Genomic DNA, 12,755 nt, shown 5'->3' with positions numbered 1-12,755 from the left:
ACAAAATGTATTCCGAAAGTGACTGTCAAGCAAATAACTGCCGGTCTCACGGTAATCGACTGTAATTAACATAAACACATTTAGCATCTCCTGGCTTCCACACAGCCTACACGCCACTGATGCAGACCTTTGGAACTACATTTTAAAAAGTCTAACAAATCCATGTAATATAGTCTACACCATCACAATAAATCCATTATTTATTTTAGACAGGTCTAAAGAAACATGATATGAAGAAAATGTAGTCTATTTCAGAAGAACAGAACAGCATACTCTGAGTTGTCCTTATGTTAGGTCCGGATCTGGCTATGCCAAAAGGCTGTGGGCTACATTAGTTAATTTAGCAGACAAGATTTGCTTAGAATTCCGTGGAATTATTTTATATTATTTAAAATTATGAAGAATACAATTGAACAAATCTGAATAAAAGAGAAAGGATATTTTCTCCAAACGATTTGAGGGAGTGCGCACATGCGGTTATTCTGTGTTGACCGGTTAACAAAGAAGTAGTTACTCCTATATGCTTAATTTAGAGTTATTAATGTAATTTATGTTTTGATTTTTTATAAATTGTAAGGCTGCATTATGCGACTCTAATGATGATTTGAAAAAAGTGTCTTGAAAGTCCTGAGTTCCCGCTTAGTTTTTTGCGCAGGCTGTACACACTTCTTCAGTCACTCATTCACAAATTGACAAGCACTTGATAATGCCCTGAATTTCACGGCGGCATCCCCTTTGTGTGGCCATAATGCACCCTTTTGCGGTCAGTGGCCGTTGGGCCCTTGGCCCGGAGTGCTGCGTTCTGCTCTTCTCCCTGCATATGTACGAACTCCTTCAAGACTGTTGGAAAAGCCTTCCTCATGAAGCTGGTTGAGAGAATGCCAAGATTCTGCAAGATGTCATCAAGGCAAAGGGTGGCTACTTTGAAGAATATAAAACATAAAATATATTCTGATTTGGTTACTACATGATTCCATATGTGTTATTTCATATTTTTGATGTCTTCACTATTATTCTATAATGTAGAAAATAGTACAAATAAAGTAAAACCCTGGAATGAGTAGGTGTGTCCCAACTTTTGACTGGTACTGTATCTTAAGCCATCACTTTAAATAGGGTGTACCTTTTAGTTAGAATTTTGTCAACAAACTCACTAGAATATATCGAGAGAACGGGTTCAGAATATTAGGGATCAATGGAAGAAATCCATCTAAATATATGCATTCTCGTCTCCGTTTCAATTGGTAGATCTAAAAATACTCTGATCTTGTAAATGATTTAGAGTTAGACAAATATTTATAAAAATACAGTGGTTTGATCCATCCTGAAAGTTGCGATATTCAGTTCTACAACCAATGGTAATGTTGGAAGATTAGTGTACAAAAAGGCTTTACAACGAAAGCAAAACATTAGATTATGTCAGGAGAGTACCCAGCCAGAAATAATCAGAGACCCATTTTTCAAGCTAGCATATAATGTCACAAAAACCAAAACCACAGCTAAATGCAGCACTAACCTTTGATGATCTTCATCAGATGACACTCCTAGGACATTATGTTATACAATACATGCATGTTTTGTTCAATCAAGTTCATATTTATATAAAAAAAACAGCTTTTTACATTAGCATGTGACGTTCAGAACTAGCATTCCCACCGAACACTTCCGGTGAATTTACTAAATTACTCACGATAAACGTTCACAAAAAACATAACAATTATTTTAAGAATTATAGATACAGAACTCCTTTATGCAATCGCGGTGTCCGATTTTAAAATAGCTTTTCGGTGAAAGCACATTTTGCAATATTCTGAGTAGATAGCCCGGCCATCACAGGCTAGCTATTTTGACACCTACCAAGTTTGGTACTCACCAAACTCAGATTTACTATAAGAAAAATTGGATTACCTTTGCTGTTCCTCGTCAGAATGCACTCCCAGGACTTCAACAACAAATGTTGGTTTAGTTCCAAATAATCCATAGTTATATCCAAATAGCGGCGTTTTGTTTGTGCGTTCAAGACACTATCCGAAGGGTAACAAAGGGTGACGCGCCCGCGCGTATCGTGACAAAAAATTTCAAAATATTCCATTACCGTACTTCGAAGCATGTCAAACGCTGTTAAAAATCAATTTTTATGCGATTTTCCTCGTAAAATAGCGATAATATTCCGATCGGGAGTCGTTGTTTTCGTTCAAAGACTGAAAATGTAAAATGGACTCTTCACGTGCACGCGCGCCCCCGTCTCATTGTTCTCAGATCGACCACTATCCAAATGCGCTACTGTTTTTCAGCCAGGGACAGCAGAGTCACTCACAGACACCATTCAAACAGTTGTAGAAACTTTAGGGTGTTTTCTATCCAAATCAAACAATTATATGCATATTCTAGTTTCTGGGCAGGAGTAATAAACAGATTAAATCGGGTACGTTTTTTATCCGGCCGTGAAAATACTGCCCCCTATCCATAACAGGTTAAGCTCCAGACGGCATCTCAGGAACTCAGGATCTCGCTGACAAGAAGACCTGCACAAGTTTGTGAGGTCATCATCAGGCTAAACAATATAATGCATTTAGCTAGTGGCAGATTTACCCAACATCGTATTTGAGCCAGCTGCTGGGTGAGATTTTTGTTGTGATCATTACAAGTGGAACAAATCTCCATTTTGCTCTATATTAATCAATTTTGAGCTCCATCTTTGATATTGGAATACTGGAAATCCATGCTTCAAAACAACAACAACAACGTTTTTATGTAGAAATTTCTCTGCCATTTCCTGGTTGCTAAAATTTGAATATTTTGCCTAATTTCAGTTTGTGACAAAACAAGCAATGTATGTAGAGAATCATTGTACCATCTAAACCCCTGTGAAATATATTTTTAATATAACGCAAAATATTGTATTTTCAGCTGTTTGAGACTGGTGTACAAAACCGAATGTAAAAGATGTAAAAAACTAAACTTAAGAAGGGGAAGCATAGAAATAGCACACATAGAACATTTACCGGTTCTTAGACTTGCTTTCAATGAGAATGACAGAGCTATAACTCACATTTGCCCAAAAGTTATATATTGCAGCTTTAAAGGAAGATAAATATATTTTTTTACCCATCCTTATTACTTCTACACAACAGGATTTTGTTCAAATCTCTCAGCAGAACTGAGTTCAAATAGTATGATTTCTTTCAAATAGTTTTGATTGTCTGATTCAGCCTACCTGGATTGATGGATTGTACTTTTTGGACTATATCATTGCTTCCATTGCGCCGGCCAAGCTCAATCAAAAGCAACTCAATTTACCATTATAGATGATCACTGTAGGTTGAGAATGATTGTCCTCCTGTTGCTTCCTGTTTGTGGGTCTTCTGATAGCTGAAGAGGATAATCCAGGAGATGCAGATTCTGCTGCAGTGTGGCCAAGGGTATGTGATGGTGGTGGATGATTGTTAGGCTTTCTTGGAGGTAAACCTCTCCTTACATTGTCACTTGTCTTCTGCGGTGTGGCAGAGATCTTGTAAAGTGTAACTCACTTGTTGACTGTCTTCCTCCATGTGGTTCTGTCCTATGCATTGTCCTCCTAATTAGTGGTGTTGATGGGGCACTTTTTCAGGTTGGTACTTGTAGCGTTTCTTCTGTCCACCAAATTGCTTTGCGTTTAGCTGGGAGTACAGGACCTATACTGGTGAGCTGGTGATGGTAGTGGTGATGCTTTAAAAAAAACACTAGAGTCAATACTTCATGTCATTTTGAATATTGAATAGCTTCCTGTGTGTTTATGTTAGGCTAATCGTTTCTTTCAGTGGCTGCAGCTCAATACCCTTTTTCCATCGATATAAAGCTTGTGCCTATTCTATAACATGGAGCTTGTGAAAGCTGTGTTTTTCTACACATGACAGGATCTGAACAAGACAATCATCACGAAATTGTCTGTTAAACCCGAACCGTTTGAGCTAGCAACTCATCACTATCACGAACACGACAGTGTTGTTTGTTTTGCTCTACAACATCCACAAGCTTTACGGCAGTTGTCTGAACTTTCTGATTCCTACGACCTAATTTCAGAAAGTGACTGTCCAGACAGAACTGTTTGAGCAACAACAACATCGACAGGTAGGACTCTCAGGAACAATTAGCACTCACTTGTTTTGCTCTACGACGCACACAACCTTCAGGGGAGTCGTCATTAGGTAACCCAGTACCATATAAATGGCGCAATGTGAATAAGGTGTAAGAAGTTCCATAACCAAAGTGGGTCAATTTGGGTCTAAAAAATATATATATATAAAACATTCTGAGTTGCTTATACTGTATATATATCTCCTAGATATAAGACAGACACTTCAAAACCTTATTCCTCATTATTTATTTTTTACTGTCTGTTTTATAAATGTGTTATTCACATGTCTATGGGCTATAACAGTAAAGGCCAATATTTTATTAAATATATATTTTTTTATACCTACAGGGGTCCTAAAATTCCAAATCAAATAGCTAATTGATCCATCCTATGACCATCTTAAAACAATTCCATATGTTAGCTTAGTAGATTTTGCGAACCAAGGGCTTAGACTTACAAGGGTTTAATGTTTGCCTCCTTCAGGACACAGGCGTTGGTGCGCCTGTCTTCCCAGCTAATCCTCATGATTTGCAGAGGAATCTTTGGTGGTGCTTACTGTACGTGGCCTTGGTTTCTCCATACAGTAGGGTTGGAAGAACTACAGCTTTGTAGATGAGGACTTAAGTTGTGACCTGAATATCACCATAATCAAACACTAATTTCCCCAGTCTGGCAAATGCTCCACTGACACATCTTAGGCAGTGGTGTATTTCCACTTCTATTTTAGCTTTAGAGGAGAGAAAGCTGCCAAGGTATTGAAAGTGATCCACGTTTACGGGGGTGATATTGTCAATATATATTGTAGTGGCCTGTGTTGTCTTGTCTGGTATTGCCAACACATGTTGTCTTGTCAGGTCGGGCTTGGTGTCTTTTTTATGTTTAGTGCCAGACCTAGGACTGTGTACGCCTTTGCAAAGGCATCCAGGATTCCCAGTATGTGTTCTTCCAAGTGGGCTGTACATTGGTTAGGAGAATAACTCCATTTGAGTTTGTATTGCTGACACCTTCGTTTCTAATCATGCCTCTTCAAATGTTGTGGTCCTGGCTGACCCTGGCAATACAATCCCCAAGAAGAATGATCGTCCTTAGGAATACTTGAGAGTCCAAGTTGGTATAGAAGGTCTCAAACAATAGAAGTATTTGAGGCGGCTGCTGCGTGAGATTTGTGGTGAACATTGCGAACTCAACAAATCTACATACTATCCTGTATTTATCAAGCTTAAAATACATATTTTCTGGCCTTATTACTTGCACACAACAGGATTTTGTTGATGTTTTTTATCAAATAGTATGTGTTTTCTTTGTAATATTTGTAGCGTTTGATTGAGCCCGCCAGGAGTGCCAGTTTGCACATTTGGGACTATGTCATTGGTTGAAGTGCTCCAAGCAAGCTCAATCAAAAGCAACTAAAGTATTCCTAACAATACAAATTCTATTTGAACCCAGGTCTGTGCTGTTGGTCACAATCAAATAACATTAAGTTGCCTTTAAGACATGTAGTTAATCTTTAACTACCTTGGTAACCAGATGCAATTACTGGCTAGTTTTGCTACCAGCTTATCCGAACAATAGTTAGCATTTAGCAAATATTTTTCTACACCAGAAAAGGACAACTTCTAAATGTTATGTAGCAGAAACAGCCAAATATTTTTTTTTAAATCAGATTTTAGTGACCACAATGTAAGCCTCTTAGAAATTTGATAAATGTGCACTTTGTTAGTATCAGCTTTTTTGAATGGTTGCCAATAACAGTGTCATTGTGCTATCCCCCATCGTGTTCTATTGATCCCGGACATAACCTATGACACTACACACTTCTCATCCACAGCCCCTCAGTTTGTCAGTCTCTCCATGTGTGTTTGTCCTCCACAGATCTTGACCTGTGTAACACAGTGGTGCATGGCTGTGAGCACCAGTGTGTCAGCACACCAGGATCCTACTACTGCATCTGCCCTGAGGCACAGCTACTGGCGGAGGATGGCAAAGGCTGCGGAAGTAAGTATACTTCACACACCCACTGAATACAATAATGAATACCCTCTACAACTACTGTTGCTCACCAGGATGCAATGACTCTACAACTACTACTATTCAGTTGTCCCTCTGTAGTATCTAGAATATCATATCTAATGTGCTCTAGGACTAGGACTGGAATTACATAACCTACAAATAAAACCTCTTCCTAAATAAAATATTTAGCCATGTAAGTAATTGAGAAAGCTTTACAATAAGGACGTGTTAAAATGCATAATAACTGCACATTCCACAGTGTATTATTTTTGTTCGGTAGGTTACAGGTACATTATCCATTACCCATAGGCTACCACTCAAAAGTTTAAGTAATAATAGTTTCAGTATAAACAGGAAAATAAAATAAAGAAGTTGGCCTCTACCCCCAACCTTTCATCTCGTTCTCCCAACCCTGCCCAGCCAACATGTCACCATTCCAGATAATGTATTTAGAAATCCCATCATTGGGTGGTTGGTAGTTGGGTTTCCCAAGGGACTCCATAGTCCCGCATAGCTGACCTAAATTGTAAATACAGAAAAAATGATTTGATTGGATATTCTCAAACCATTGCTGTCCATGATATCAGCAAGGGTATGAATTCCACATTTGGACTATTGGGGGATGCAAAATACTGCTTTCCAGATCACAAGGCATTATTGTCAAATAGTGGAGCATAGCATTCCATTTTGCACCAATAGAAATTGTGTTAGCACTAATAGGACCAAAGCGCAGTTTACATTGTTAAAGGGATATATCAGTGACGACCACCTCTTCCATGTCTCTCTATACTCAGCTAGGGGGCAGAAGAATCATCTCTAAACCAAATTAGGATTGGGCGAAATGCTGCCTGGAAATACAATTTAAAGTTTGGTACGAATAGTCCTCCTACGTCTTTCCCTCTTTGTAAGTTTGTTAATTTTTACAAGGAAAAACATTAAAAAAAGCCTTTTCTTCATCAAGAGGTAACACTGCCAAAGGAGCTGTTGTTTCTAATGAATCCAACAGTGTTTTATGAAAGTCCAACAATCCATGCATGGTAAATGCAACAAGGGCATATTACTGTATGAAAAGTGTCCTGATTCGCCCCGTGTCCCACCCAGCCTGCAGATCAGCCAACATTGACCTGGTCCTCCTCATCGACGGCTCCAAGAGTGTGCGTCCCCAGAACTTTGAGCTGGTCAAGCAGTTTGTCAACCAGGTGGTGGACTCCCTGGACGTGTCGGCGCACGGGACACGAGTGGGCCTAGTGCAGTACTCCAGTCGCGTGCGAACCGAGTTCTCCCTCAACATGTACCAGACGGCGGTTGACATCAAGAAGGCGGTGATGAATGTGGAGTACATGGAGAAGGGCACCATGACGGGCCTGGCTCTCAAGCATATGGTAGAGAACAGCTTCTCAGAGGCCGAGGGTGCCCGCAAGAATGTCCCTCGTGTGGGCCTGGTCTTCACTGACGGCCGCTCTCAAGACGACATCACCGAGTGGGCCAAGAAAGCCAAAGAAGCAGGTACTGTAGGTGACACACGGGCTGTAATTTATTTGCCTAATGTATTATAAAGCTTCTGCAGTAATGTTTCCATAAGACCAAGAACATTAAGACCAAGAACATTAAGATATGAAATATGAAAGCCTACTACTTACTACTTAAAGACAACAAATCATGTCCAAATCGACTGCCATTCACTACTTTGGTGTGTGGCTAGATGTTTCAACAAAACAGTGCTTGCAATCAAATACAATTCAGGACTTCATCCACCACTTCAGTGAGATACTGCATTGTCCTGTGTGCCAGGTATCACTATGTATGCTGTTGGCGTTGGGAAGGCTGTGGAGGATGAGCTGCGCGAGATTGCCTCGGAGCCACACGACAAGCACTTCTTTTATACCACTGACTTCACTTTCATCAACCAGATAGCAGAGAACCTCAAGCTCAACATCTGTGCAGGTATTCTATTCTATGATCAAAACAAATCACAGTATAATCAGAACTTGTTATTTTAGAGCACCATCTAGAGTCAGGCAAAGATAAGAGAGGATGAGGTTAAATACTTTTTACACAATAGACACCTCCTTACATTTCTTAATTTGGAGAGCTGATGAAAGTGATAGAATAAAATATAAATATGTTTTTTTTCACAATGCGTGTGTATGTGGTCCCCTGTGGCTCAGTTGGTAGAGCATGGCGCTTGCAACGCCAGGTTTGTGGGTTCAATTCCCATTGGGTAGCAGGAAGGGGGAAAGAAGTATGAAAATGAATGCACTCATTGTAAGTCGCACTGGATAAGAGTGTCTGCTAAATGATGTAAATGTGTGTTTTCAGAGGAGAGCCAGGGAGAGATTGAGGTAAAAAACCCATGTGCCTGTGAGAGTCTGGTTGAGTTCCAGCAAGCCACAATGACCACTCTGGAGCAGCTGACAACAAAACATATCCTTTTATATACAGTTCCTGTTCATTTAAGGTGAACATTGTAGCTTGTCTTTTACCTGTTGTAGCATGATGATTTATATACACACTCGCAGCTGAGACAAAACTAACACACACCCAAATATTGTTCATTTATACAAGTCATGGTGCCTCTTCCTCTTGTCTATTTATTTTTATTTTGCACTTGCCACAATCTTCCCCCCACCGTGTGTGGTGTGGTCCACACATGTTTGTTTTTGTCTCCACAAAGCCAGAAAATTGGCTTGAACATAAAATCAACCAGTGTTTGCTGTCTCTGGTTAAAGTATTATTTAGCTCTCTGGACAATATTAAACATGATTGGACATCAAAGTACATAATGAATACTCAAAACAGTCATCAATATATACTTTAATGTCCAGTTTCCTGGACACAGATTAAGCTTAGTACTTGACTAAAATGTTCTTTCAATGGAGATTCTTCATTAAGCATGCTTTTTATTCCAGGACTAGGCTTAAACTGTGTCCGGGAATCCGGCCCAAAATGAAAAGAAAGATTTGGTTAAACTCATCTGCATACATTTGTGTTGGATTCTGATCACTTTCATAAACGGTAAAAGGTAACATTCATGAAAAAACATGTTGTATCAGTTCTGAGTCAGTAAAGCAGGACCATGTCTGTTCTGGTCTACATGGTAAACTATCACTTTTAACTTAAGCGTAACATACCTAATATTTCATTGGCCCCCAATTCATCACTGTGTAAAATGGATCATTGTTTACTCAAAGGCTCTAGAAACAGATTCGTCCAAAGGACAACGTTTCAAAGACCAATTGTTTATTTTTCTTGTAAATGCTTAGGGATTAGAGGTGATGAGGAGTTACAATGGCTCTTCTGTTGCAGTGGAATTCCACGTCAGTCTCCATCATGCTATTGCACTGGGTAGCACATAAGGATCTTTTGATTGACTGTGCACATGGCTACTTTTCATTGGGAGGACGTCTTTTTTGTGCAGCGCCCATTATGACATTTGTGCGAGTAGATTAGATTTACTGATGGCCATTGATCCAGATATTTCAGATACTGCCTTGTTATTTTGTCCTAATATTTTACTGTTTTGTGACAACAATTACTATATCAAAATACTTTATGTAGTTTATATAAATGTGTTTTTAAACCATACAGTTGATACAGTGCCTTCGGAAAGAATTCAGCCCCTTGACTTTTTCCACATTTTGTTACGTTACAGCTTTATTCTAAAATAGATTACATTTAAAAAAATCATCTACACACAATACCCCATAATGACAAAGCGAAAACAGGTTTTTAGAAAATGTTGTATCGTATTTACACAAGTACTCAGACCCTTTGCTATGAGATTCAAAATTGAGCTCAAGTGCATCCTGTTTCCACTGATCATCCTTGAGATGTTTCTACAACTTGATTGGAGTCCACTTGTGGTAAATTTGATTGATTGGACATGATTTGGAAAGGCACACACCTGTCTATATAAGGTCCCACAGTTGACATTGTATGTCAGAGCAAAAATCAAGCCATGAGGTTGAAGGAATTGTCCATAGAGCTTTGAGACAGTATTGTGTCCAGGCACAGATCTGGGGAAGGGTACGAAAACATTTCTGCAGCTTTGAATGTCCCCAAGATCACTGTGGCCTCCATCATTCTTAAATGGAATAAGTTTGGAACCACCACCACAAGAATCTTCCTAGAGTTGGCCGCATGGCCAAACGGAGCAATCGGGAGAGAAAGGTCTTGATCAGGGAGGTGACCAAGAACCCGATGGTCACTCTGACAGAGCTCTAGAGTTCCTCTGTGGAGATGGAAGAACCTTCCAGAAGGACAACCATCTCTGCAGCACTCCACCAATCAGGCCTTTATGGTAGAGCGACCAGGCGAAAGCCACTCCTCAGTAAAATGTACATGACAGCCCCCTTGGAGTTTTCCAAAAGGCACCTAAAGACTCTCAGACCATGAGAAATAAGATTCTCTGGTCTGATGAAATCAAGATTGAACTCTTTGGCCTGAATGCCAAGCGTCACGTCTGGAGGAAACTTGGCACCATCCCTACGGTGAAGCATGGTGGTGGCAGCATGATGCTGTGGGAATGTTTTTCAGTGGCAGGGACTGGGAGACTAGTCAGGATTGAGGAAAAGATGAACGGAGCAAAATACAGAGAGATCCTTGATGAAAACCTGCTCCAGAGCACTCAGGATCTCAGACAAGTGAGAGAAGGTTCCCCTTCCAACAGGACAACTACCCTAAGTACACAGCCAGGACAACGCAGGAGTGGCTTCGGGGCAAGTCTCTGAATGTCGTTGAGTGGCCCAGCCAGAGCCCGGACTTGAACCCGATCTAACATCTCTGGAGAGACCTGAAAATAGCTGTGCAGCAACACTCCCCATCCAAGCTGACAGAGCTGAGAGGATCTGCAGAGAAGAATGGGAGAAACTCCGCAAATACAGGTATTTCAAGCTTGTAACGTCATACCCAAGAAGACTCGAGGCTATAATCACTGCCAAAGGCGCTTCAACAAAGTACTGAGTAAAGGGTCTGAATACTTATGTATATGTGATATTTCAGATTTTTTCATATTTATAAATTAGCAAAAATGTATAAACTGTTTTTGCTTTGTCATTATGGGGTATTGTGTGTAGATTGAGTCGAAAAATCAACAACAATTGAATCAATTTTAGAATAAGTTTGTAACCTAACAAAATGTGGAAAAAGTCAAGTGGTCTGAATATTTTCCAAAGGCACTGTACCTTAGGTACTTAATATATATGCATTTAAGTGATATACTGTTGGCCCAAATACGTCAGTGTCTGTAACTCCAGTTTTTGCACAGATCTTCCCATCAACATCAATGCATGATTTATGCCAAAGTCCAAGTTTAGTGCACACATTTCAAGTTAGGATTTGGACCAAAATTAATCCCATGAAAAAAGCCATATGATTCTTCTACTACAATATCATTCAATTCAGCTCAACTTCATTCGTACAGCCCATTTGACCATAAAATGGAATGATGTGTTTATTTCCTTAACCCTTTTCTACTGGCGGGGATGACTGCTCGATTGGAGGACTTGGAGAACCAGCTGCTGTCACGGAAATGAGGGGTGTCAACCATGTAACCCAACAAGGATGTGGAGATGCATTGAGTATAGAGGACTCTTCCTGTCAATAATGTAACGGGAAAAACAAGTCCTGTCAATGTTGAATTTCCGTGATGTAAATTACCCAAAACAATATTTCATGTAGAGTATCTCGTATCAGAGCATGAATGTGCACATGCACTGGAATTAAGTCATGTCAAACACATCAATAGGAAAAGTTGGCACACTACTTACTGTAGACATAAGCACAGGCGACTAGAAAGTACAGCCGTTGTTTATAACTTAAACACAGTATTTTTCCATTCACACACCAGATACCAGTTTCTTTGTGCCCTATTTATTCTTGATCTGTTTTATATGGTTTGTTAAATGTGATGTATTTATAGCCATTTTTTATACCGGCAGTAGATATCTGAGAAAATAGAAATTAAGTGTTATTATTACCAGTCCTTATGATCTAGCCAAGGTCAATTCAAAGCACCAATCAGTGATTCGTAGAAAGTAATATAATACAATATTTGTAGAGGAATGAATGATAGCAGAGTCAAAAAGAGTACAAAGAATGGTTCCTGGATTTACAAAAGTGAAACCAAGCATCGCACAATTACCCAGATCAAACCAAAACATTACTGTCAAGAGGATGAGATCAAGTACTGTATTAACTTGATCACATGAATTGTCTTATTGGGTAACTATGTATGACATTGAATTAGGTAATGACTTTACTGGTATATTATGTGAAATCAAAATACCACCAAAAACAAAGCAAAGTTTATGCCCCACCTTTTGCTATGGTTTAATTTTAAATGGAGTGAGCTTTTTACAGTTTAATTAATTTGCCCTCTCTGTTATGCATTTTACTGCATTTTTGAGGGACAGAGAGAATGTCACTGAGATATGTAACTGAACAAGAGGGCCTTTTTAGTTTCTTGTTATTCTTTGTTTAGTCTTGTATTAAACGACCATGTGATGGAAAGATTTATACACCTATATTTGGTTACCTCTACTTTTTGTATATTTTCTAATAAACTTTTTTATAATGTTCAAAGTCTCTCTGTATTCTGGCACAGATGGCAATAAAGACTAAATTGTTC

General features: G+C 39.3%; 1 protein-coding gene across 2 annotated transcripts in view; it reads left to right on the top strand.

Annotated features, from left to right (window-relative positions):
• LOC115151094 (matrilin-4) overlaps nt 1-12,755 on the top strand; it is a 62,017-nt gene extending 49,262 nt beyond the window's left edge. For both annotated transcript variants that reach the window (XM_029695075.1, XM_029695074.1), the window contains exons 9-13: nt 5,990-6,112; nt 7,229-7,633; nt 7,919-8,071; nt 8,447-8,551; nt 11,603-12,755. In XM_029695075.1, the coding sequence (XP_029550935.1) occupies nt 5,990-6,112; nt 7,229-7,633; nt 7,919-8,071; nt 8,447-8,551; nt 11,603-11,661 (845 nt within the window). In that variant the 3' untranslated portion in view covers nt 11,662-12,755. The remainder of the gene's footprint in view (nt 1-5,989; nt 6,113-7,228; nt 7,634-7,918; nt 8,072-8,446; nt 8,552-11,602) is intronic.

Source organism: Salmo trutta, chromosome 16 (assembly GCF_901001165.1).
Source record: "Salmo trutta chromosome 16, fSalTru1.1, whole genome shotgun sequence".
Classification (NCBI taxonomy): Eukaryota; Metazoa; Chordata; class Actinopteri; order Salmoniformes; family Salmonidae; genus Salmo; species Salmo trutta.
Note: the sequence above shows the minus strand (reverse complement) of the source record. Positions and strands in the feature narration are given on the sequence as shown.